Genomic DNA, 26,804 nt, shown 5'->3' on the forward strand with positions numbered 1-26,804 from the left:
GTGCGGGGCTGCGGCTCCGGGAGGAGCATCCCGCTGGGAAAACGGGGGTTGCCGGTACCGCGCTGTCTCCAGGTCCCGGTACCGGCTTTGCGGGTGGTTCGGAACCGCAGTGAGCGCACGGGCTTTGATAGCACCGAGCAAGCGGGCCGCGGTGCTGCGGGAGGAAAGCTGCGTTTCTCTGCGTTCGAACAGCAGAACGCTCAGCGTGCCCTGCAAGTTTGTTCGTTTCTATTCGGGGAGCGTAACCCCAGCCGGGCGCACGGCAGCGGTGGGGCCGGCGAGGTGCGAGCGGTGCGGTCTGTGCACGCGGGTGTGATGTGCTGCTGGGTGAGCGAATGGGGAGAGCGGGGAGCCGTGCGGTCCCTCTGAAAGTGAACGTCACATTCCCAGAGCGATGCGTGGAAGCAGAAATGAGGAGGTGTTGTGCTTGGCTGTTAGGCTTGGAAAAAGCTCCCGTGATGAACTCCTGCACTGCTTCAGCAGGGATCACGCTTGTCCCTTGTGGAATGGTGAAATGGTGATGGTGGCCAGGAGGACTTCCCTCAAACACAGGACTGGAACCTCTTTTCGTTGTGAAATACTTGGAGTTGTGCATCCGACAGCCTGCGCCTGGGTGGCTTTTCAGCGTTTTGCCATTTATGGGTGTACCTTTGAGTTCTGGACCAAATCTCTCGTTTAATTATTAATGTCAGAACATTTTCCGTCCAGCTTGCAGAGGACACGTTGGAGCGGTGGCAACGAGAGCACTGCTGAATGAGCCTTTAACCTGGAGCCTCTAAATTGCTGAAGCAGCAGCCAGTAGAACAGTTGTGGCTAATTGCAGTCTGACATTGCTGCTGCACTTCTCCAGGAGCCAGTGGGGCGCATTTGTGGCAGCTTTGCAACTGGTGATGTGCAGTGGGATGGGGATCCCTCCCAGCTTGTGCACCAGGCTGCGTGTGGCAGTGTGATGGTGTCAGGTGCAGCATCCTGGAGATGGGATTGGACCACTGGCACAAACTCGGGCATTTCCCTCCCCAGCTGTGTGCTGTAGGGCTGCTCTATGTGAGTGCATGCATCCTAGGTAGCATAGTTCCTGAAAGAAGTGCTTCCTGACATCCAGGATGGAGATCTGTCCGTTTTCACCCTCCAGTTGTGTTAGAAGCCCAAGTTTGACCCTCTCTAAAAATGCTGTCCTAGCTCTGCTCTGCGGGACTCTGTTATCCTCCTGGTGGCTCTTTCCAACCCCCGCACTGTTCCCGGGTCAGGGCTTGGGCTGACAATACATCATGCACAGTGTGGGGTGCTGGGAGTGCCTCGGGACCCCTGAGGCTCTGTCCACACCTGGGCTGTGTTGGAGTCATGCATCCAGAGGAGAGTTCTGCTTTCCTTGGCAGCACAGCCTGTGTTATTCTGAAGATGGAGCCAAGGGACAGCCCTGAGACCTTTCAGCTCAAAGGAGTGTTAGCACTGCTACGCCAGGCTGGGGGGGGGAGATCTGTCAGAGTGGGGTGAGCACTGTGTGGCTCTGGGTCACAGGAGAGTGGATCCTCTGAAAAAGAAGAGAAATGGAGAGCCCCTGTGCAAGGACACCAGAACTCACTTGTGGAAAATGGTGCCTGGGTACGGATCATGGAGAGCAAAGGTCTGCTGGGGATGGAGGGTGGTGCGGTACAATGGAAGGCAGAAATGGATACATTTAGGATGGAAATAGAAGGTTTGTAACTGTCAGGGGAGTGCTGATGGGGATAGTCCTTCTGGTGTCATGTACTGGATCTGTGAATCTGGTGGGGTTGGAGCCCAGTGATGTCCAGGACTCAGTGAGCAGGAGGCTGCCAGCAGGTCTGGGGGTGGTGAAGGGTCTGGGGGCTTTTGGCACTGAGCCTCAGGGTTCATTGGGCAGCCCAGCAACTGGCTCTGCTCTCAGACTGTGGCATGAGAGGGATGTGTTCCTGCCTCCTCCGTTGTCCCTCCATTCCCTGTTTGCAGCAGAAATGCTGCAGATGCTCTGTGCCCTAGGACATGGCCAGTGGGATGGGCTGGGCTGGGCTGGGCTGGGCTGGGATGGGATGCAATGGAGGTCACCACCATGGTGGGGTTTGTGTTCTGCTCTGTTTGCAGGGTGTGCCCATAACAGGTCTCCTGCTGGAGCTGCTCAGCAGTTCCCACCGTGCTCTGTGTGAAAGACAATATTGTGCACATACAGAGAGCTGGCAAGGAGGGAACTCTGCAGTAGATATGGAGAGCTTTGGGATCAAGGATTGTTTTTTTCCACAGCAGGGACCAGAGCCAGAGCCAGCTCTTTCCTGCCAGTGTGGATGCTGTCATCAGGTGCCCTGAGCTCCTGCTTGCAAACCCAAATCTCTCTCTCTAGCATAGGCACATGGTCCTGTTTGCACTTTAGAGCAGACAGTTTTGGGACTGGGGACAGATTCACCCTGGATTCCCAGCTGCAGAGATGGGATGGCAAATCTCACCCCTGGACTCGCTCCAGCAGGTCCTTCTTGTCCAGTTTTTCTTGTGCTGGGAGCTCTGAGCTGAACACAGTTCTCCAGGTTGGGTCTCACAAGGGCAGACCAATCCAAGGAGGACAATCACCTCCATCATGCTGCTGACCATGCTTCTTTTGATGCAGCCCAGGGTGCAGTTGGCTTTCTGGGCTGCAAGAGCACATTGCTGACTCACATTCAGCTTTTCATCAGCCAGTACCACCGAGTTCTTCTCCACCTGTATGTGTATTTGGGATTGCCCCAGCCCAGGTGCAGGACTTTGCAAATGGACCCATTTCTTGAGCCCTCAGTGTAGATGTGTTGGCTGTAACCAATCACCTCTCTCTTTTCCATGGGCCTCAGCATCGTTTCCCAGGAGGATCTGCTCCATCATCTTGGAGAAGCAAATGTGGATCTAGGCTTTGCTGGAGAGTTTGTGTGAGAGTTGGAGTGAAACACTTCCAGCACTGTCATGATTGCCCGGGATGCCAGAGCAGTCCTTAGCTGAGGGTGACTTTGGACTTCTTATCTGGTCTTCCAGAAGTGGTTACATGGATAAGTTAGAAGAAGGGCAGTATTGATAGACATCATGGACCTTCCAACAGCTCTGTTGTGGAAGACACCTCCATTGATGTTCTTCTCCCAGGCATGGCATGGAGCCTTCTCTTCAGACCATGCACTCTTCAGAGGCATCCACAAAGCAAGTCCTGAGAAGAACATGCTGAGATCTTTAAAGACTGTGAGCCCCAAAACTATCTGCAGTAACTTGTAATACTTCTGAAGGGAGAAGTTCTTGAGTCGGAAATAGGGATTTGTTTGCAAACAGTGGGACAGAAATGCAATGAAAAGACAATCTTATTTTATGCAGAGGCAGTTAAAAAATAGCATCTCCTGTTGAGCTTGAAGCTCTAGGACATTCCCTGTGAATATCTGTGCTACAAATGATTGAGAGCTAGATAAACAAAACTGCCACGGGGAATAGTGCTTGAGAGATCAAGGGCACAGCTGGATTGCTGGTCCTGCAAAGCAGGGAATCACTGACCCGAAATGGCTCAGCCAGGCGAGGGGCTGTGCTCAGAGCCATGGAGAGTGGCAAAGTACTCCAGAAGTGATAGACCTGAGAGAAAAAGAAAATCCTTGCCAGGCCCTGCATCTGACTAGCAGGTGCTGCAAGAGTGCTGTGGTGCTGAGATCACTCTGAACATCTCCATTTTCCGTTTCTTAGGAGCTCTACGTCTGGTGGAAGAGGTGTGGATGGGGAGCTTGGGGCAGTCTCCATCTGCCACGAGTGGATATCCGTGTTCTTTGTCATCCATTGGATCTCAGCCTTTTCTACTGATAGGCATCTGAGAGATCTGGTACCTATGGGGACCTCCATGTATTTGTGGGACTTCTCACCTCACCAAGGTCCATTATTCAAAGCTTAGAGTAGGGTTATCTCACATTGCTCAGAGGTGGGGAGATCATGAGATGACCTGACATCCAGAGACCTTTTAACCAAAGCTCTTCTAGGATCCTGTGGCTCTACAGTGGCACTTGGCTGTGGGGCTCCCAGATGGGAGGTTCAGCCTGTTGCTTGTGGGGCTGAAACGATGCTCACGGTGCTTGCTGTGAACAGCTGTAGGATTCCAGCCATGGGGATGTCAGGCATCTATCAACCTCCCAGCCTCTCCCAAGGGTCAGCCCAGGCACAGCCTCTCCCTCCAAAGAGCCTGCGGGGACCATCAGTAGGGGAACTACACAGGGGATTGCTTCAGATTGCTGCCTTGAAGGCCCAAACAAAGCATTCACTTCATTCAAATGGCCAATACTCATGGGCAGGCACCCGCCAAACCCTCTCAGAAACCAGCCAGACCGGCTGGAAAAGAGTCCTGCTTTCAACTGTGCATTGGCATCTCTGCAGGGTTGGGAATCTTTTATTGCTTTACAGTAAATTATTGTCCTATATCACTGATACATCAACAGCTGAGACTCTCTTTCTCTCCTATAAAACCATTTTCCATTTCTTCCTGTGAGTTTTGGCAAAGGTCCACATAGCAGCATAGCAGATACTGCATGTGACTTTGCTGCTGTATTTTTCCCAAATCTTCTGCATCTTTGTGCCTCCTTCCTTCAGTGTTTTTTTTTTTTTTTCTTCATTTGCTGTAGCATAAGTATTGGCACGCTGCTCTCCTTGGATGCTGTCACCCTTGCCACTCAGTGACTTGGCTCTTCCTTGTTCCATTCCCTCTGCAAATGAGGAGCTCTGCACAAACCCAGTGTCTCTTTGAGGACTGGATGTAGCTTTCGTAACACATTCCTGGCTCATCCACAGGGACCCGCACAGGTTTGAGAGGTGGGCCCATATGAACCTCACGTGTGCCCCATCCCCAGTGCTGCTACAGGCCACAGATGGGCTCTGGTCAGCCTGGTCTGGTGGGGGCAGCCAGCCCAGAGTTGGGGCTGGGGGGCTGTAAGGGCCCTTCCAACCCACCCGTGCTGTGGTTCTATGAAACGGTTAATTCTAGCCTTCCCAAAGGCAGGGCTTCAGAAAGTTGTTAAAGCCTGGAGATGAACCAAGCGACTCTGGTGATTTAAAACTTCAGAAGGATTTTTCTGCCCCACGCAGGTGCCAAAGGACGCCTGAGGCCTGGTGCCAGCAGGTGGCTGCCATGCGAGGCTGTGCCCGTCCCCTCGCTGCTCTGCCCACCATCCCTGCTGCGTGCCCAGCGCGGTGCTGCTCTGCTCGCCATGGGAGGATGCTTCTCCAAGCCCAAGCCAGGTGAGATGGAGGGATGAGGGGATGTAGGTCAGCGGCAGCTCCACGGGCACCGCTGGGGAATGTTAATTCTCTGCTCCTGCGGGGAGGATTACTGACTGCTAATCCCCTGAATTCCTGTGCTCTGCCTTCAGCCGGAGTCCTGCGGGGTTGTGGGGCCGTGTGGGGCACTGGAGGTTCTGGTGGAGGTTCTGGCATGTGCCCGGCCCTGATTCACTGCAGTGTGTCCAGAGGCTGCTGGGACATCTCCCATCCCTCCCCACAAACTCCTGTAGCACATCTTGGGGCCAGGTGGGCTCCTACTGTTGGGCAGCCTGAAGGATCTGAGGTGTTGGTGTGATATGGGATGTGTCTGTGAGCCACCAAGCATCTCCAGCCAGCAATCCTGGATTTGCAAGGCGTGGGCGCACAGATTTTTTGAGACACAAAGAGAAAATTTGTGGTTTCTGCCGTGTGTAGAGGTTATTTCAGTGGACATCACCGTGCCCAAGGAACACGGCACTGCACACTGTGGTCACATTTCTATCCTCCCACTCACTGTAAGTTTTCCTCTACTGAAGAACCATTCTGCGGCCTTTCCTGTTAAAAAGGTAGAGCACATCCAGGAATAAATGCCTCCATTGAATAAACTTGCAACAAAGTCTGCTGGCAGCTCCGCTTTATTTTGCGTACCATCAGCAAAATTGTGTTTAATCTTGGGCTGATGCAGGAATAAAAGCGCTCTGCGGGCGCATTTCCTGAGCTGCATATTTTTGTGTCGAGCTGTATTTGCATAGCAGGGCAAGTGGCTGAGAACGCCACCCGGTAATGGAGCACTCCTTCTGCAGCTCTGTTTCTGATTAGCAGCCTTTGGAAGGTTTTGACAGCAGTTCCCCTCGTTAGCACACACTGCAGTGCTTCACCCCAGTGCTTATAAAACCTCCAAGTGCACCGAGATAAACAGATATGCATTTGCAGATGCTGATGGTGCTGGCAAACGTTTCACAAGCTTTGTGTGACGTTTAGTTTTCGTGCTGGGCTCACATTTCTCCATGCCAGAAAGACCTTTTGATGGGCAGAAAACCAGAGCAGGAGACCCGCAGCAGCAAACAACTGCATGCACTTATATAAATACCAGTGTTTAATTCAGAGCTTGTGTTCAAGTAGTGACGTAATCTCTTATCTCCAGTGCTGCAGTCGTGTGACCCCAGACACCCTTCTGAAGCCTGGTTCCCAGTCTCTGCATAACTATTTTGGTGCTTGTGAAGGTCTGGGAGCTGCATGTCGAGGCTGTTCCTGTGCCTTACTGCCCTTGTCCTGGCTGCTGGGAGGTGGTAATGCCTGGAGAGGCAGGGTGGAACCAGGCACATTTATCTCATGATTTTGTTATTAACTCCACCATTTTTAATGAGAATGATTTTGAGTTGCAGGCCAGTAAAATGAGAGGGCAGCACGCCAGGTGCCTACCATGTCCCACCACATCTCACCATTTTTACCATATCCCACCGTATCCCACCTCATCTCACCATGTTTTACCATATCCCACAGCATCCCACCTCATCTCACCATGTTTTACCATATCCCACAGCATCCCACCACATTCCACTATGTCCCACCATGTCCACAACATCCCACTACATCCCCCCCATGTACACCATGTTCCACCGCATCCTACCGAAGCCCTTCACATCACACTGCATCCCACAGTATCCACCACATCCCAACATATTCCATGGCATTCACCATGTCCACCACATTCACCACATCCCACAATACAGTGAGTCAGTAATTCAGCGGAATTTCACTTCTTATGTCTTTCCTTTGGCTTGGTATGGGAACACAGCACACAGAACACTGCTTGGAACAACCCACTGCTTCCAGTATTGTGGGAAGGGAAGAGCAGATTTGTCCTGAATTGGGCAAGGAGCAGCTCCTGGCTCCGATCCCAGCAGAGGGGCTGGAGCATGTCCTGACCTCACTGATCTCCATCACTTCTCTCAACTCTGCTATCTTCTCTGCTGAGCAAAATGCCAATTTTCCTTCATTTCTTTGAATCTACTCATTGATTGTCTTTCCCTAACCTCTTTGGGTTGTGGGTTTTAATTTTTATCTTCTGTACAGCTCTTCCTGTCTGTGACATTTACAAGATAGGGAAAGTGAAATACTCTCCCACATACCTGGGACAGCTATTTGGTCTCTGGCAATTATGCCCAGCTCACTATAAAAGTCCCCTGGTGTTTATTATAAATATTAATGACTTTAGTCTCACGAGGAGCCTAGGAGATAAAGAGATGCTTTATGCCTGCTTGACAAATGTGGACATGAAATGCATTTTTTAATCTCGCAGCTGTCACCTGGCAAGGTTGGTTTGAGATGTTAGAGCCTGGTTTCTCAGGCACATGCTGTGACCATCTCCCTGCTCCATGGGGTCAGTGATGCTCAGAGGCTCTAATGAGTTGTGTCCAAGGAAAGGCCAAATGGCTGGTACCATGAATGGCCATTAATGATTGTGGACACTTGCATTTAAGTAAGCTGATGATCCTCACACAGAAGCCCTGTGCTGCTACTCCCAGGAGCAGTCTCATTGCCCTGAGGTTGTCCTTTCTCATGGTGCAGTAGATTCCTCATTCAGTACAGGTCTTACAACTTCTTGCACCAGCTTGGATGTGATCTGGGAGGTCTGGGATGGGGTTTGGGAGACCTGTGGTGGGATCTGAGTGGCCTGGGTTGAGGTCTGGGAGGTCTACCATGGGATCTGGGAGGTCTGAGATGGAATCTGAGGGGTCTGGGAAGGGAACTAGGAGGCCTGTTGTGGGATCTGGGAAGTCTGAGAGGGACTCTGAGAGGTCTGAGACAAGATCTGGCTCTCTGGACTTCCTATCCCAGTTCCCACCACCAAGGCCCAGTCTCTCCTTTCCTGGCTCCCAGTTCCATCACAGATGTTTCCCATCTTCTCTCATTAGCTCGCCCTGGCCCTTGCATCCAATGTTCCCAGGAGAATCTTTGCAATTTGTGTTTCTTGTCTCCTGAGGACCTTTAGCATTCTTCAGGTCTCGCACAGTTCTCCTGGACCTCTCCACACCACAGCATGGGGATGAGGGATTCTCATTATGGAGAGAAGCTTTCTGTTCTCTTCTAGGAAGCCATCACTTGACTTTACACTAGCATTTATGGCTAAGGGGGCTTTTATTGTCAAACCTATTAAATAATTTAAACTTAAATAAATCAGACAATTCTTGCTTTCACTGAAGATTCGCTCCATGCTGAAAACCTCATGCAGAAATAGTGTTGAGCATTTTTAGTACTGGTTCCTTATTAATGCCATCTAATGAAGGAGTTTTATACACCATGCAGTGTTGGCTTTCTCTTTCAGTTAATGTTATCTACCAACAAACAAAGGATTTTTTTGAAGTCTCTTTGAGCCCTAGAGGCCTTGGCATGCTCACACTTAACTGCCTGAAGCTATTTTCCGTTAAACAGGACAGGCAGAGTGACAGAGGGATTGCTTTGCACCAGTGACTGATGCCTACTTGCAAGAGTATTTACTTTATGCATGCAAAGGTGCACAGCTGAGAAAGAGCAGAGGAATAATGGAATTGGGTAATCAAGCCAAGTTTGATGTCAGATGTTTTATCTTCACATGCAAGACAACAAAAAACGTCAATTCTGTTGACATCTGCCAGCCCCTTTTGATATCCAAGGGAGGGAGGAGGGAGAGGCGGAATGGCAGCAAAACTTCAGGCTTTGTTTTAATGAAGATTTCTATTTGCTCCTGCAGTTGAAGTGAAAATTGAGGTTGTGATACCTGAGAAGGAGAGGAGCAAGGAGGAGATGTCACCCAACGGGAAAGCCAGCCCATTGGTTTACAAAGTCAATGGGACTGCCCGGCATTACCATCTCGAGGAGCATCCCATTGCCAGCAATCCCTACCACAACCCAAAGGATGTAGTGGAAGCATCTGTGTGCCACGTGAAGGACCTGGAGAATGGACAGTAAGTGCCTAAAATCTTCATAGGTAATTAAAAAAAAAAACAAAAGAGAGCTTAGAGCCAAAACCAAGCCTCTACCTGGTTCCTCAGTTTCTTGAGATGATAATTTGACTTAATAAATACCATCACAGGTGAGTGACATCACTTTACCCCAGTGATGTGATCCTGAGGGTCAGTGCACCATTCCAATCTCTGTACAGTGCAGATGTAGCCTGATGGCTGCTGGGGTTTTTGCAGCAGGGAGATGCTGGGTGCTCATGGAGACAACTTCTGCTGGCCACGTATATGGGGCATTCCTAAAAGAGTGTGCTCTGCTTTGGTGCCCCGGTGCAAGAAGGATGTTGGAAAACTAGGGCTTAGATAAATACATTGCCTGGAAATGTGCAGTACAACAGAGCAGAAAGTTGCTGAGGAGTGCAAGAATCATAAAGGTTGGGAGAGATCTCTAAGACCATCTAGTCCCTTACTTACCTGGCTGTAGCAGAAAGCTCTTTGGTCAAACAGGCAACTGCTAAAGCAAGAGATGGAAACTGGATCAGTCAGGAATCCGAGCTTGCACTTCAGCTGTGAGTACATTTAACTATTGAAACCAAGCATTGCAGCAGCCTTCCCCTTGGTGGACATTTTAAATTGAGAATGGCTTTTTTTCTAATAGTGTCTAGCTCAAAGTGGAAGTGTGTGAGAAGGTCCCATGGCTCATAAGCAATGGATGAGGCCAGAGGAGGCCCTTATTCCTCTGGAACTCAGAGGGATACTCAAGGATGCTGATTTAAAGGGCAAGAGAACAGAGTGCTCACCATGGGGTCAGCACAGCCATGCGGCACTGGTCACACTCTGAGTCTTTGGGACTGAGCACATGCTGGGGACTTTGCAGCTTCCTATGCATTGCCTTTGAGATGCCAGCTCTTGTTTTTGCCTCTTTCAGATCACACAGTTCCTTGGGTAAATTGTAAACTCTCTCACTTATCTTATCTCCCTACGGAGTTATGGTTGTCATTTAACGAGAAGCACAGGTTTTATCTGAAGTGCTGAGGAATGCAGCAGGACTCGTACTGCTCTATGCAAGTTGTGCTGACTGAAGGACATCCCAGTGCCAAGTGTCCTGCTCGGGAGGGGGGCTGCCAGCTGGTGGGGCAGATGGCTCCCAGGGCAAGCAGAATGAACTCCCTGCCCCTCTGCTTCCCCCCACATCTGCACTTCGCTCTGGATTTCATGGGGGGTCTCAGGGATGGCAAGTGGGAGATCTCTGCATCTCTCTCCAAGTACCTGAATGGAGGTTGAAACCAGGAGGGGGTCAGTCTCCTGTCTTAAGTGACAAGTGATGGGACACCAAGAAATGACCAAGAGGAGGTTCTGATTGGGTATCAGAAAGAATTTCTTCGTGGAGAGGATGGTCTGGCAGTGGACTGGGCTGCCCAGAGAGACAGTAGAGTCCCTGTCCCTGGAGGTATTTAAAGTGGATGTGGCACTAAGGGACGCGGTTTGGTGCTGGGATTCATTAGATCAGGTTGATGACTGGACTTGATGATTTTGAAGGTCTTTTCCAACCTAGATGATGTTCTGAAATGCTGCTTTCCAGCAGTGATAACATCATTAACCACGTATCTGGTAGATGAGGGCACTGCAGTAGCTTTTTTGGTTTTGCAGGCAGGGTGCATGATCAGCACAGGTGTGCTTTTGCCTAGGGCAGGGCTGACAACACCTGTGAGCCACCCAGAGCTGGTGGCAGGTAGGCTGGAGGAAGGGGGAGCTGGCAGGGTGCGACTGGGCTGCAGCACAAGGTGAGGGAATGGCACTAATTCTACCATCATCTCTTTGTGCTCCTCTCCCCAGGATGCGTGAGGTGGACCTGGGCTGTGGGAAGGCACTGCTGATCAAGGAGGCTGGAGAGTTCTATGCCATGGGACACAAGTGCCCCCACTATGGGGCTCCGCTGGTTAAAGGTCAGTCTGTGCCCCTTGCTGTGTGAGTCAAAATGGAAAGCAAAGTGTTTGCAAAGCAGTCAGCCACGGGGATGCTGTGCCTCTTGCTGTTTCATCCCATCTTTGGGCTGATATAATTCCTTCAAGCCGCAAAAGGACATGTCTGTGGTGTCAGTGGGGTGACAGCAGTTCACTTTGCCACAAACCAGCTCCTTTGGGCAGGGAAAGCCGAAGTCCAAGGCAGCAGTGGCTGAGCAAACACAAGGAATAACCCTGTTGCTCTGGACATGTGATTTCCTAATAGCTTGTAGACTCCATGTTGCATCAGGTCTGTTCTCAAGTAGGCTTACTCTAAGGGATGCTCTGCCTGAGGCACAGTTTGCTCAGGCTGGTGCTGGGTTTATAGACCTGAGTGCAGAACCCAGGAGACTGCAGCCCACTCCTGCAGGCAAGGATGTGCCACCACTGTTCTGCTGTCCTTTGTGCAGGGGTTTTGTCCAAAGGAAGGGTCCGCTGTCCCTGGCACGGGGCTTGCTTCAACATTGGCACTGGTGACATCGAGGACTTTCCTGGCTTGGACAGCCTGCCCAGGTTCCAGGTGAGATCTTTGTTTCTATCAGCATGGCCTGTGTGGAAAGCGAGGGCCCAACGTATGGTGGAATGGGCCTGTGGGCCCTCCTCACATCTCTTCCCTGTCTTGCAAACTGCTGCTCTTTGTCCCCTCAGGTGAAGATCGAGAAGGAGAAGGTGTACATCCGAGCAAGCAAGCAGGTGAGAGCCAGAGCTGCCCCAGAAGCAAAGCCAGAGGCTGGCTCTGTGTGCTTATGGGGGAATGCTGCTCCCTGGGCTCTCTGGCAGGGGAAGAAGTATCTGAGCAGATGGATATGTGAGCATCCAGAATGGGGAAATCCAAAGTCTCAAGCAGCAGTCCTCTCCTCTCAGCCATTTGGCCTCATCAGCTGCATCAGAACAGTGTGTGGCAATGCAGGCCACATAGTCCATCAGCTTCCTTGAATATTAAAGGCATTATGAGCTCAGGTGCAGGCTGAAGATCCTGATAGAACTTTTGCATTCCATTTCCCCTGCTGACTGCAAAATCGCACACTGATCCTCTTGTGCTGCTTTTCCTGTCTTTTTTTTCCCCAGTGCTTTGTCTCTTCATGAATTTGCCAACAGAAATAGATATTTTTTTCTTTTGTACCTGGGAAAGGTGCAGTGCATAGGGTAATGGGAAGGTATTTGATTGAGCATGGGTTTGGAGTCCTCACTGGGTGCAAGGATGTGGGTGTTCCCTCATTGGTCCCCAGTTCCTGCCTGGCTAATGACTGTTCTTCTTCTTGTTGGTGGCATAGGCTCTTCAGACACAGAGGAGGACAAAGATGATGGCAAAGTGCATCTCCTTGAGCAACTACAACCTGAGCAGTACCAATGTGCTGATCATCGGTGCAGGTATCGAGTGGCACGCTCTGGGGCAGCAGTGTGTGTCCCTTCCCAGCGTGGGTGTCAGAACAGCAGGATGTCCAGACTGGTTTAAGTAATATATTTCATATGTGGAACTCCAAACCGAAGAGAGGTGTCTGAGAGAAGGGAGTCTGGAGGTACTCCACGTAGTTGTGCTGACATGATGCGTTGTAGGTAAGGCATACAGCTTGCAGCCGGATACTAAACCAAAATGCAGTTAGCAAGTTCTAGAAGTCCAGGAACTTGAAAGTCAAAGGGGAGCTGCAATCCCAAGCACATTTTCCATTCCTTGTGCCCATACTATTTGTTGATAAAAGCTGGAGTGTGACTCCCACTGGCCAAGGGCAGCTGGGGTCTCTGGGGAGCATGGGATGGCTGTGGGTAAATGGTCATCCAAATCCTGAGCCAAGCTGCTCAAGAAGTTATGGTCGTTGTTGCTGAAAGAACTTTCTCAGCCTTGACCAGCTAAGCTGACAGCTCTTTCTAAAGGCCAAGGTCTGTTCTGGTAAACAGGAAAGGTGATCTCAAAGGTAGCTGAGCGGGAAGAGAATACCACAGTCCATTGCATCGGGTTGCTGAAGGCTGCCCACTGCTGCACTGCACTGCTGGGCTTGGAAATATACCCCACTGACCTTGTGGAAATCCATGTAGGTTTGAATGAGTTCTTTCTACCAAAACCTGAGTTTGTAGGGGCAAAGGATTCAGGCCATCAGATACAAAGTATGCATGGCTGGCGTGGGTCTTCCTTCTTTCTTAGGTGCAGCAGGGTTAGTGTGTGCAGAGACGTTGCGCCAGGAGGGTTTCTCAGACAGGATTGTTATGTGCACGATGGACAGACACTTGCCCTACGACAGACCAAAGCTCAGCAAGGTTTGTACCACCTTGAGTACGAGTTTGAGAAATTGCACTTTGATATTTCTACTCATTGCACAGTTATATTTCTTCTTAATTCATCCTGAAAGATGGAACACAAAAGGGGAGTTGTACAAACTCTGTGCGAGGGATCACCAGCACGGGAACCAGGGTCTCCCAGCAGCTATCTTGGCCTGCTCGTTCCTGTATGGATCCTCCTACAGTGCTCCTCAATCAAAATCTTTAGAGGAATGAAATGGGACTTGTAAACAAATGGTATAATCTACTGGGATTTTTATTTGTTTACGTGTTTCTTATCCTTGTTGTAACTGTTATATAAAAGTGATTGGTATAGACAAGTAATGCTCCTTGCTATAATTGTTATGAGTATTGCTTGTCATTGCAACTTGATGACTTGATCTCCATGCAAAGTTCACTTTTTTCTGGCATACATTCCGTTTTGAATGCCAATTTGTAGAGGCAAGGCTGATGATCTGATCACATTTTTATTTCTGACCAAGGCTTTGCTTGATACCAGGCACCAACTCAGATTTAACAGCAAAGTCTTGAAGCTGGAATTCAAAAAAGAACAGGCAGTGTGTGTATTCCCTTTTATGTCAGGGATACTTATCTAAGGGAGCTGGTACTCAGCAATCAGAGCTTCTAACTCAGCTTGCAGCCCCCAGACAAAGCCTTTTTCAAAGGAATGCAAAGAAACATGTGGCTTTTTAAGGGCACTGGAAAGATCCATTAGAGGAGTAGCATGTAAAGCTGTATGCCACAGGCTTCTTGCCTCCTGAAACCGCATCACTGCCCTTCCTCTTGCTGAATGTCTGTCATCAGTCCATTCTAAGCTTCCTCAGACTGCTCCCCTCTGTGCCCTTTGGACCATGACCAGCTCCTTGGTGTCCAGCACTGGAGAGCAGCAAAGCCCTCAGGGCCTCTGCACTGCTCCACGCTGCCCTGCTCACACACCTGCATGGGAACCTGTGCTCCTGAGCTGTGGGGTCAGAAGTTCCTCTCTTAGTAAACACCAAATGTTTAAAGAATTTGCAATAAAACCCATATGACCCTGCACCTGCCTCAAGACTGAAGACACAGATTTCTTCTGAGTACACAGTTACCTGAAGTCATGGGAAGGGAGTGCTCCCTGATCCCAACCAGGTAGAGATGAAGGACTTTGCACGTCCATCCCTGGCATGCAGCTGGTGCTAAGGGTGCAGGTGGTGAAGCGCTTGGTTCACGGAGGAAATCTCTTAACAAATGCCACAAGGGCTGATTTCAGATCATAGAGTCACAGAGTCACGGAATGGTTTGAGTTGGGAGTGACCTTGTGCTGGGAGCAGGCGTTGCTCTGCTTGCTTTTTCGACTCACAGCTGTTGACAGAAAAATGTGGTCTTTTTTTTTTTGGTAGTCAATGGATTCCCACCCAGAGCAGATTGCCCTGCGCCCCAAGGAGTTCTTCCGCACGTACGACATCGAAGTCCTGACAGAAATGCAGGTAAGGAGAGTCCCACTCATACGTTGTGGTCTCACCTGCTGACTCCTGATACAGAACTGCTGAGTCTCCCTCATTCCGTGGGCTGTTCTGTGCCTCATATCTCAGTCTGTGGTTGTTCAGAACCAGAATGAATGCAGTTCTTCCCTGGGTGAACTCCACGCTGATTGTCATTTCTTACCTACCAGTTGCTGAGCATCCTTGCAGGGATTTGGGGTGACCAAATGGCCTCTGATCAGGACAGTCTGCCTGCAAGCACCCAGATAAATTAAATATTTTCTCCTGTTATTTTATTTATACTGGGAGATCTTCAAGGATTTGTAAAAGTCAACTAGAATTGATATAAGGTCTGGGTTGGCTGAGCTGCCAATAGGAATCAAACCTTTAAAACAAGAGAACTACTCAAGAATTAAAAATTAAAACCTATGTTATGGGTAGAACAGAGGCAGCAGAAGTTCTCTGCAGAGTTCTGCAGAGAAAGAGGCCAGATGGTAGTTTGTTAGACTGTCCAGGCCAGGCAGAGCATCACCATTCTCTCGAGGATCTGTCATTCACAGTGCAGATGTTGGCTTTTCAGAGAGGTTCACAGAGAAGTAATCCTAAGCCTGGAGTGTGCTACCATCAATATTACTCAATAACCATGTCCCTAAGACATGGATGGACAGGCTCTGGCTCAGCATGTGGCATCTCAGTGGGTATCTAAGATTTCATCCCTTAACATGATTTAGAAATGATTTCAGGCTGCGGCTGTGGATATCAAGAACAAGACGGCTGTGTTCAAGGATGGATTTAAGATGGAGTATAACAAACTGCTGATAGCGACTGGAAACACGTAAGCCATAGAGAAACGTTTCAAAGATCAAGAGAAACTATTATATCTGAGAACCTGAGGAGCTTGTGCTTGAGGATAAGGGATCAAACGTGGCACTTCAGTTCAGAAACCAAATTTGTTTGCAAAAATGTTTGCAGAGAAGGCAACAAACACATATTGGGTAGGTCTGTATCTCCCTCTCGCTAGCTTTGTTGGGTGTATCTGCTCAACCAAAGCTGAGGATCAAATAATATATCCACTGGAATTTCCACCTTTCATTTCTGGCTGACCTTAAGATCTTTCGGGTCATGTGCCTGGCTTCCTTGCAAACAAGTGCTGCTGCCACATCAGTTGGTAGGCTGACACTGGGCAATGCAGCACTGCAGCCAAATGTACCCACCAGCTATGGAGGTGCATAAGTTTTCGGAAGTAATTTCAAAATCCTCATGTACAAGCTCTGAGTACACTGAGTGAGTGTTTTTAATGTATTTGAATTATTTAGGATCTTCAGTCCCATTTCCAGATGGGAGTCGCATATGCAAGGGCCGGATATTTAAAAATACATATGCCCCAATAAATGCATGGGGATGACAGGATTAAACTGCTACTGAAGCCGCATCTGCACAGGCTTATAAAACCTTTAAAATCTGGCTCCAAAGCTTCTGCTGAAGGACAGAGTTGGCTGTGTCCCACTGGGCTTCTGAAAAATTTTACTGCATGACAGCAGTTAAACTTAGAATTGCAAAGCAGGAACCATCCTACATCATGCTCCACTTCCCTATGCAGAGTTTATCATAGCCCTGTAGGGTTGTCTCACCAAACAGCTGCATGAGGGCTGTTGCTGGGGCTGAGGGCTCTTGCCATTGTCCTCCAGAGTTCGGGTTTTGCCTATTTTCTCTCCAGCCTGGATGATTTTGTAGAGAAATGTGGCAAAATGCGGTGTTTTGGCTGCGTCTGGTTGGCTTGTCCTGGTGGGCTGCTGACAGCTAGGTCAAGGTGTCTGTAGGATCCCAACCCAGCCCTCCATTTGTGTGTTTTCAGGCCCAAAGCTCTCAGCTGTAAGGGCAAGGAAGTGGAAAACGTTTTCAACATCCGGACGCCAGAAGATGCGAATCGCGTGGTGAAGTTGGCCACCAGCAAGAACGTGGTTATAGTGGGAGCTTCCTTCCTTGGTGAGCTCTTGTTTTTGAATGGGGTTTGAGAGACCAATTGCCAACTGCAGATCATCAAAGAGAAGTTTCCAAAAACTCCCATAGAAAGAAAATGTATTGCAGAAGCTTTCCATGCAATCACCAGCTCCAAAATTGGTCAACAAAAAAAGAAGACAAAATACTGAGGTCACAAGGGCTGTTTTTACCCAGTAGCTCCTTACTTCTAAAACATTCTCAGCCACGTGGAATGTTTCTTTCTTCCTTCATCTGAGGTCCATTACCAAATGGTTACTGTGGCACGTTGGGACTTCGTTAGGGCCTATTCCTTCTTTTGATTCCTAAAGCCCTCCCATGGCTTCCACCTCTAAGAATAAATTAATGTGAATGATAAATCCCATAGGAAGCTCAATGGTTCTATCAAAGTGGTGTGACCCGAGGCTGGGTGTGGGGACAGCACTGGACCACTGGGATGTGCTTGTGTTCCCCAGGGATGGAGGTGGCTGCCTACCTGACAGAGAGGGCCCACTCAGTGTCTGTGGTGGAGCTGGAGGAGGTCCCATTCAAGAAGTTCTTTGGGGAGAGAGTTGGTCGTGCTGTCATGAAGGTGACTTTGCTTTCCTGTCCGGATTTTGGTTTTGATGAAATGAGTGGGTTCTACTGGTTTCAGTAACTTGTGGGTGCAGTTGTTTTACGAGTGGATTTATTGATGGAGCCATGAAGGTGCTCCATGGTGCAAGCCCTCTAAAGACTGGGGTGGGAGCCTCTCTGGGGTGTGCATGGGTGAGGATGCAGTGCAGGCCTGCATTGCAGGCATGGGACCCCATGGGGTCAGTGGGATGGGGCAGTGGGGGCTGAGGTGCACCCACTCTTCCCACAGATGTTTGAGAGCCACAGGGTGAAGTTCTACATGCAGACCGAGGTGTCGGAGCTCCGGGAGCAGGAGGGCAAGGTATGGTGTGGCAGTGGGTGAGAGACAAGACGTGGCCACAGCCCCACGTATCACCCCATGGGTCTGCTGTCTTCTTCAGGGCTGGGTTTGTGCACTCTCTTTCCTGGCCCCTGAAATTTCTACTTCTGGGTTTAGCCCACAGGAGGAAGCATGCTCCAGCCATGGTGTTTGGGGTGGTAACATTGCTCTGAGATCCTGGAGGGGTAGAGGGACCATCAATGGTAACCCTGCTGAGACACTTCCTGGTTCAAGCTTTAACCCTGTCCCTAGAAAGCACCTGCAGGACACCCTCAGAGGACCCCAAAACTCATCCTGTTGCCATTATGAGGGATTATACTCAATTTGCATGTCAGAAATGAAGTGAGCTACTAGCTTGGCTTGCTGTTGCTATAGGGTTTTACTTTGTTGACTCTGAAATAACTGCTCTTTCCCCCTCTCTCCTGTAAAGCTGAAGGAGGTGGTGCTGAAGAGTGGGAAGGTCCTGCGTGCAGACGTTTGTGTCGTTGGTATAGGTAAGGGGCCATTGCTGTGAGTACACTATGAGGTCTTGGGAGTATACTGGGCCACACTGGGAACCCTCTGGAGCATGCTAGAGCAAGGTGAGGAGCTCTGGTAATATTGTAGGGTACTCTAGAAAACACTAGGTGGCCCTGGGCGGTCTTTAAGGTACCCTGGGAAGCTTCTTGGCTACCCTAGAGCACACTGAGGACTGCCAGGCCCATCAAGCCAGTGGTGGTTTGCTCTTCTAGTGGTGGAAATGGAACTGGAGGACCATAAGGAGAGGGTATTTTTCTCCTTTACACTCGTGGAGAGAAAGGTCCTTATCTAATTGTAACTTTTCTACACTTTGCAAATGGGACCAATTGCAGGATTCGTATTTCTCCAGGGGTGTTGCTTTATTGACTGCTCCACAACAGAGCAATTTGTGGAGTCTAGAGGAAAAAAGGCCCTTTGCTTTCTCCCACAGGTGCAGTGCCAGCGACAGGATTTCTCAAGCAGAGTGGCATCAACATTGACTCCAAAGGCTTCATCGTGGTCAACAAGGTGAGCATGGTGGTGAAGCCAGCTCCTCCAAGCTAGACTTGCCTTGGGCTCTGAGCCGCCAGCATGGGGACAGTCTGTCCCCAGATGCTGAGATTATGGATACTGCCATGTGTGAGGTTTACAAAGCCCAGCCATCTTGGTGCTGGGGTGTTCACATCTGCACACCTCCCACCCCTGGGGACCTTAAACAATTCCCTGCCAGCTGCCAAGGTAGGGTGAAAATCCCACCAAGGTGTCCTTCTGCTTCCTCCCATCAGATGATGCAGACCAACATCCCTGGAGTGTTTGCAGCTGGTGATGCTGTCACATTCCCACTGGCCTTGAGGAACAATAAGAAAGTGAATGTCCCCCACTGGCAGATGGCCCATATGCATGGTAGGTGCATCTGAGTGCCTTCGCTTTGCACAACAAACTGCTTGCAGGAAAGAACCTTCTCCATATCCACAGGAAATTTCCAACCCTTTAGGAAGAGAATGAGACAGCTGAACGCAGGGAAACAGAGCACTTGTAGGAAACTCTGGGAAAAATATATTTTCTCCTGTCCCCATGCTTGCTCAGGCTCAGAGCTTCTTCACTTACTCTGCTGTTTCTTGTCTTCCAGGCCGTATTGCAGCACTGAATATGCTGGCCCACGGCACTGAGATCAGCACAGTCCCATATTTGTGGACTGCAATGTTTGGGAAAAGCATTCGATATGCAGGTGAGGGATTCCCTGGGACTGATGTGGAGTCTGTGCTGGTGGAACTGTTTTGGGACACAGAAGTCATGACCACCTTGCAGGGCCACTTCCAGCCCCCTCAGCTGGCCCAGGGTGATGTGCAGGGACACCTCTTGTTTAGCAAGGCATGAAGGGCCTTGTGGACATGAAAAGTCTCCCTGAACATGCGTGTATTTGAGCAAGCATGGATGATTCTTCATCCTGCTGCCTTCCAATGCCCATCTCTCAGTGACTGTGGGATGGCTGCCTCTACTGTAGCTCTGGGTTAAAACACTTTTTGCTAGGGCCAGAGCTGTATTCAGAGGAAAGAAGTGAAAACCAATCTTTAATTTCATGGTCAAACTAAGTAAATGACGAGCAGAGCAAGACATTTGCTGTGGAACAGTGTTTTCTTAGCAACAGTGCTTCTCCCACTCATAATAATTTCATCTTTCAGGCCATGGGGAAGGATTTGATGATGTTGTCATTCAAGGGGACTTGGATGAACTGAAGTTTGTTGCATTTTATACCAAGTAAGTGTTTCTCCTTCCTCCTCTCCATGTCCATTTGTCTCAGCTTGTTCTGCTAGGCTGGAAATTATTTTTGCTAGAGCTTCTTCCAGTCAGTTCTGCTCCAATCTGGACAGTGAGGTTGCGGGGCAATAATAAATTGCAAGTACAAATGCATTAATGCCAGGCACTAGAGAAGCAACGTGCTGAGTATTTCTCTCCAGCATACAGTCTTCTTGGAAGCTTCTTCCCACCCTTCCTTTCCATCCTAGTGCACAACAGATGCAACTATTTATCCCAAGCCTAATTAGAAAGGAAATGCCAGAGCACTTTAATAAAACATCTGTGGAGCTCTTTCAAGAGCAAGGTGAATAATCCCCTGCATGGTGCAGGGCCTCACGCTGGGTCTGCGGGGCGGGCGCTGAGCGCTGCCTTCTTCTGCCACCCAGGAGGGGCCCCAGGAGATGGCTTTGGTGTGGCAGGACGGCACCGTGCGCCGAGAGCTGGAGGTACTGAGGGGTCCAGCGGGCTTCTCTCAGCCACAGCCCCATCTCTGCCTCTGCCAGAGGTGACTGGGAGCGTTTCTTTCCTCCTTTCCTCGTCATTTGGTGATAGTCCTGCTACTGGTGCTAACGCTTTTGGATGAGGATGCTGTCCCCAAGTGGCCGTCTCCTGTCTCCCATGTCTACCTGTTGGCTTAGACTTTCTTCTGGTGTGTGCCGGTTCTTGCATGAAACGCTGGTGGTGCCCGTTGCTGGAGCCTGCCCTGAGCATCAGCTTTCACAGTAGAACTCTTTTTCTTTTCCAGAGTTTGACGAACAAAACTGTTTATCTCCATTCAGTGCTGAGGATGAGCTGTGAGGGCTCAGCCTGGGGCTGTATGCAAAGGACAGGGTGCTCCACAGTTGTCCTGTGAGACACCACAGCACCTTTGCCAGAACAGACCAACGTTATCCCAATCTGTAACTCCCCGGAGCTCTTGGGAGACCCAGTGAGGAGCTGTGTTTGCCTTCCTCGTGGCACCCCATTTCCATTGTACTGAACCCTACAGAAGAAAGGAAGGCCATGTGCAGATGGTGCTCATCCCCAGCAATTTACTGTCTTTAGGCCAAGACTTCTGATTGCCCCCCATTCCCACTGCAGAGAGCATGCCCTTATGGCCTCAAAAGACCTCTCGAAAAAGAGGGACTCCTGGCCTCAAACAAAATGTTTCAAAGCCACTGCTGATGTGAGGTGTTCCACTTCACTGCTGCCCTGCACGTTATTTCACAGAAGGACCACCTGCCCCTTGTCTTACTGATGGAAATGGTTGCCTGTGTCGGTACACAACAGCATCTCAGAGTGGGGAGAGGACCTCCTGGATCAGCTGTCAGTGCAGGGTCCCGTAGCACCTAAATTCATCGTGTTCCAGCAGATACTTCCAATTCAGAGTGCTCTTCTTGGGGGCTATATTAGATATTAGTGATCTTCTGAGGGACGTGAGTCAGTGGGCACGGTGGTGATGAGTGGATGGTTGGTAAGACTGGATGGTCTTGTTTTTTTCCAACCTTAACTTGCAATTGTGCAAAGTGTAGTTTAAAACAGCATCCAGCCTAGGATTTGCTGTCTCCTTGCATGCTCTTGCCATTTTGTGCATGTGTTAATGGATAAAACATGGAATAAGCTCCAGTGAATCTGGAGCAGATTCTGGTCTCCCAGTCTGGACAGGGAAGCTGTGGTGGTGTTTCCTTGTGGCACTGGACTGATCCTGGTTTGTTGGGTGCCTCACACTTCAGCTTCCTGAGCAATGTCTCCAGTGTTTAATATCTCATTCATGCACCTTCCCTGATCTTTACATTATTTATTCTGTTACTAATTGTGAGTCAGACTTTGAAGACTCAGGCTGACTTCTGCAAATCTCAGAGCAGAGGAACCCTTTTCCTTTGCTTTGTGACCTTTACCCAAAGCTCCTCTGGTGTTTTTACACCTTTTCTTCTGCTTCATTCATTTCCCATTCACCTTTTGATCTCACGTTGTACCACCAGTACTGGGGGTATGGGCAGGTGATGGTCAGCCAGACTTGGACACGCTGCTCCATCATCGGCTCCATCTCTTCTGGTGTTACTCCATGGGCCAAGGTGCCCCGGGGTGCCCAGGGTCCCACCCCTGGGCAGTGGCACAGAGGCACTAGGCACCCTGGTGAGCATCACCAGGCCAATCCACAAACTTCTGTGAGGCCACAGTGGGATCAACCAGCTCCAAGCCCTCTTCTGTCCTTGTCCCACACCATAATCACTGCTCACACCTCAGAACAGGTCCCATTTTCCTTTGCTCCTGCCTCTCTCCAGCATGTTGCTTTTGGGTGATGGAGATGCACCTGTTGGGGCTGCCCTGACCTCTCTGCTCTCCGGCCCTAGGAGTGACGAGGTGGTGGCTGTGGCCAGCATGAACTACGACCCCATTGTTTCCAAGGTGGCCGAGGTCCTGGCTGCTGGCAGGGCCATCCGAAAGCGTGACGTGGAGTAAGTACACGTGCTGTGCCGAGAGCTGGGCTGGGGAGGAGCCTGGAGAGGGTCACCTAACCCTGAATGTCTTTTCTCTCTCTGTCTCCTGCTGCTCCTTTTAGGCTGTTTGTCCGTCACGGCAAGTACGTTCAGTTTTGGGTCCTGGGTCTGTGTGGGGTATTGCAGGTGTGCCACATCTCCAACTCCTGCACGGAGACGCTGATGATGGCCATGTGCTTGTATTGCAATTCAGACCTGCTTGAACTGTTTTGCATGGGGTGGAAGTGCAGGCAGAGGAAGGGGTGCTGCACAGCTTGGAAAGCTCACAGTGCTGCTCGTTTTTTGTCTTCATAGAACTGGAGATATGTCCTGGCTAACGGGGAAAGGCTCCTAACACAGACATGGCTGCAACCTCCTGATACTGCACTGGCCTCGAGGAGATGGGGATGGCTGCAGAGCTCCACGGCACGATGCAAATAATGCACCCGAGTCATTTTCCTTTGAGACTTGGCCAAACCCAGCCTTTTTTCACCCAGCAGTCACCTTCCCAGCAACTCTGTGCACGCAAACCGCCGCCAGCTCTCCTGGCCCCAGGTGTGGGGTCAGTGGGTGGAATTCCCACTGGAAAGTCAGGAAAACAGACCCTGGGGGAGCGGGGTTGGTACCAGCATGGAGCTGCAGACTGCTGACATGGGTGCCACGGTGCTGATGGATGCCACATCCATGCTCTCTGAGCAGCACAACAAGAGCCCGAAGCACATCCCTTCATCCTATGAGCAGCATGAGTGCCTTTTGTTGTTCTCTGTGGCCAGTACATGCTCTCAAGCACATTGCTCTTTCCTAGATCCTCTTTCCTCCCCATGGAGCCCAGCATCTGCACCTTCTCCTCAGTGGTTATGGAAAGATTGACATTGCTGCTGACATGCTACTCCAGGAAGAACAGCTGGAGGAGTATTTCTGGCTGTTCTCTGCCCTTAGTCATTTACTCTTCCTATCCCCTGGTGGCAAAGCTACATATCTCATCTCAGCTGGCAGTGTCAGTGCTCTGTGGCCATGCTTGCTGCTCCTGGCTGGCAGTAGGGCCCCGGTTCTTGCTCAGGAGTGGAGGTGGCTAGTCCAAATCCCTGTGTTTGTCCACCCAGCAGAGCCAAGTGTGAGATTCCCCCATGGACAGCTTCCAGATCTGTCCTTTGGGAGCTTTGTTCCCCATCTGTCACTGCGTTACTCTCAGCCCCAAACCAGAAAATTGTTATTTTCAGTTTGATTCACCCCCTCCCCCTGTCCCCCCCCATGAATGAAAGCGGTGCTCCTATTGTGATCCAGACCTTTTCTGCTTCCTTCCAAGCAAGTTGGCCAGGTGGTGCCTGCACCTCCTGTGCAGGATTCCCTTGGTGTCCCATGTCCTACTTACGTTTATTTCCAGACTTTTAGATCTTTGCTCAGATGGCAACATCAGCAGACATCTGTCACACCTCCTCTTGATCCCTTCTGCTTTCACTGCCAGGTTTTTCCCAGGCGGTGTGACCAGTGGTGGCAGTAGGCAGGGATGTGGGCACAGTGCCCAGCTGCTGCTTTGGATCCATGTGCCCCATGGGCAGATGTGGCTTTGCATCACACATCTTGCTGCTGAGGTGACCAGATGCCATCCAGCAGCATTGGGATCATTTACCTGCTATTGCTTTGCTCCTCCTTTCCTCACTGCCCCAGCACAGCAGTTCTGTGTGCTCCCCAGCAGAGCCTGGCTGAGCTTTTCCAAAGCAGCCACCTTTCTGCTCACCCAAAGGCACCATCCTCTGAAGTGCTCCCGGACAGATGTGCAGTGTGTTTTGCTTTTCAGGAAAAGCATGTCCTGTCCAGATGTGGCCAAATAGACCAGCAGGACCTCATGGACTTTTCTACTGGTTCATCAGCCTTCCTTAGTGCACTGTCCTAATCTAGTGACAGACCAATACTCAGAGCATGCTGTATTTATTCCATACCTTGTAACATTGCCTGGGATATCCACGTAGCATAGGGCTTTTCCCCAAAAAAGAGTCCTTGGTGGGATCTCCCTCCTTCTTCCCAGCAGCCTGTGATGTACTCCACAGCTTAGCTTTGGCTTTAGCAAGTAGAAAAATCCTTTTTATTTGGTTTCTCGTGTCCCTTACTAGGGTCTGGCCCTTAAGAACTGCTTTGAAATGGCCTCAATAGCAGCAGCAAGACCCAGACCAGGCACTGGCAGCAGTTGCTGCCCGAGGCACCTCCTGGGATGGGGTGAAGGCTGAAGATCACAAGGAGAGCCATTGGGGGCCCACACCTGTGTGGGGACCCACACATCCACGATGGGGACCACCTGCTCCAGTGGGGGTAAAAAGCTCCATGGGCCTGGGGACTTTAGGACTCATTTCTGGCAACGTCACCTCGATGCCAGCGTGGAGATTGTGGAGCACTTCTGCTGCGGTGTCCTGCGAGGGGAAGGGTCTCAGGGGATGGGACACATCCACATCCATCAGGGAATTTTAAGCAATAATGATGCTGATACAATGCAGTGGGGAGAGGGTGGCAATGGGGCAGAGTGCTGCGTGGAGGGGATGGTGGTGACAGGGGGATGGCCACCACCTGCTGCTGCCCCACTGCTGGAGATGCTCTGTACCCTTGGGCTCAGTGTCTGGGAGCTCTCACTGTGGCAATAAAGGCCCTTCCCCAGCAGCTGTGTAACATGAGAGCCAATGGCTTCCTGGCCCCACGCATTACCCTCAGCAGTCGCTGCCTTAATTCCCCTCCTGCTAATCCCAGCTTTGCTGCCAGCCATGGCTGCACGCACCCCGCTGCCCCACAACCTGCGCCGGGGGCTGACGGCCTTCAGCGGTGCCTTCTTCACCACCAACAAGACATGGGACAGCAGCACTGCTCACCTCTACCATCCAGGTACCCCGGGGAGTTGGACTCCTGCGTCCGCACTGTGGGCAGCCATGCGTCCCCTCACCCCCAGCGATGGCTGGCAGCCAACATCAGTGCTGTTGCACTGGGCTGGGATGCAGGGGAAGGATGATGGGGGTCCTGAGGGTCCTCCCCAGCCCTGCTTTTCTCTGCCCAGTGCACGAGGTGCTGGCCAGTCTGCCCCTCCAGGTGATGCTCTACTTCAACGTCTGCTACTTCCCCTGCTGGTGCCTGGCTGAGGGCACGATGCTACAGCTGAAGGTACCCTTAGCTTTCCAACAGGGAAGGAAGGCTACACTGGGAGGGCAGAGTGAGCAGGGCTGGAGACCAGCATGGGGCTGCAGGGACAAGGCTGTGTCCTGTTACAGTACGACCTGCTGCCCCGCTACTACCAGCTCCTCCTGCTCGCTGCCTTCCTTATCCTCACAATGGCCGAAGGAACACGGCTCTACCTGGGCTACATTGGGAACCTGCAGGAGAAGGTAAGGGCTGGCCCCCTGCTCCATGCTGGATGTCCCCTTTGTCCTGGGTCTGAGAGAACCATCACCTCCTTTCCTCCTTGAGTGCCAATTCACAGAATCACAGAATGACCAGGGTTGGAAGGGACCTCAAGGATCGTGAATCTCCAACCCCTCTGCCACATGCAGAGCCACCAACCTCCATATTTAATACCAGACCAGGCTGCCCAGAGCCCCATCCAACCTGGCCTTGAACACCTCCAGGGATGGACGGGGCATCCACAGCCTCTCTGGGCAGCTGTTCCAGCACCTCACCACTCTGTAAAGAACTTCCCCCTGACGTCCAACTCAGGATGCTCCAGGGGGTCCAGCCCCTGCAGAGGTGCCCCCCACATACCAATGTTTCCCATACATCCTCACCAGCCTCTGCCCACACAGGTGCCTGAGCTTGCTGGCTTCCTTCTTCTCTCCATCCTGATCCAGCTGCCCCTCCTGCTGTTCCTGCTCACGGACCACCTCACCATCCGCCTGCCGCTGGAGCTGGCAGTGCACAGCCTTCTCCTGGCCTTCCTCATCTGTGAGGTGGTGGCTGCCTTCTTGGCACTGCGGGCGATGAGCAGGCAGCTGGCAGCTCAGTTCTACCTGCGGCAGTTCAAGGTGGGCAGCCAGGGCGATGCTGCGGGACACGATCCACCCCACTGAGCCCAACAACATTAAACAGCACCAGACCCCAATATGCTTCTGATCACTCTTTTCTGAGCCAGGAAGCTCTGGGGCTCACGGGGTTCCCTGAGCTCTGCCACCAATAAAGCGGTACACGTCCATGTTGATTCCTGGTAGGGCAGAGATGGGGTG

The 26,804-nt window shown here is 50.8% G+C and overlaps 2 protein-coding genes across 5 annotated transcripts; both read left to right on the forward strand.

Annotated features, from left to right (window-relative positions):
- Positions 1–3,699: 3,699 nt before the first annotated feature.
- AIFM3 (apoptosis inducing factor mitochondria associated 3) lies at positions 3,700–25,105 on the forward strand. Of its 4 annotated transcripts, XM_010720443.3 has the most exons (22): positions 3,700–3,826; positions 5,077–5,229; positions 8,984–9,197; positions 11,028–11,137; positions 11,605–11,714; positions 11,843–11,887; positions 12,469–12,565; positions 13,335–13,447; positions 14,845–14,931; positions 15,669–15,760; positions 16,781–16,911; positions 17,379–17,494; positions 17,768–17,839; positions 18,288–18,351; positions 18,807–18,883; positions 19,141–19,258; positions 19,485–19,583; positions 20,038–20,113; positions 20,539–20,598; positions 22,486–22,590; positions 22,695–22,715; positions 22,927–25,105. In XM_010720443.3, exons 2-22 carry the CDS (start codon positions 5,199–5,201, stop codon positions 22,964–22,966), a joined length of 1,878 nt encoding a protein of 625 aa, XP_010718745.1. In that variant the 5' UTR covers positions 3,700–3,826; positions 5,077–5,198; the 3' UTR covers positions 22,967–25,105. The 4 variants fall into 4 exon arrangements, with proteins under 4 accessions (XP_010718745.1, XP_031411872.1, XP_031411873.1 ...); XM_031556012.1 differs by lacking the exon at positions 22,695–22,715 and having other exon boundaries at positions 3,702–3,826; positions 22,927–25,098; XM_031556013.1 differs by lacking the exon at positions 20,539–20,598 and having other exon boundaries at positions 3,703–3,826; positions 22,927–25,096.
- A 344-nt stretch (positions 25,106–25,449) lies between these two features.
- On the forward strand, positions 25,450–26,708 carry LOC100547129 (transmembrane protein 17B-like). Its single transcript, XM_031556016.1, has 3 exons — positions 25,450–25,752; positions 25,860–25,973; positions 26,388–26,708. Exons 1-3 carry the CDS (start codon positions 25,546–25,548, stop codon positions 26,649–26,651), a joined length of 585 nt encoding a protein of 194 aa, XP_031411876.1. The 5' UTR covers positions 25,450–25,545; the 3' UTR covers positions 26,652–26,708.
- Positions 26,709–26,804: the final 96 nt, after the last annotated feature.

This window comes from Meleagris gallopavo, chromosome 17 (genome assembly GCF_000146605.3).
Source record: "Meleagris gallopavo isolate NT-WF06-2002-E0010 breed Aviagen turkey brand Nicholas breeding stock chromosome 17, Turkey_5.1, whole genome shotgun sequence".
Lineage (NCBI taxonomy): Eukaryota > Metazoa > Chordata > Aves > Galliformes > Phasianidae > Meleagris > Meleagris gallopavo.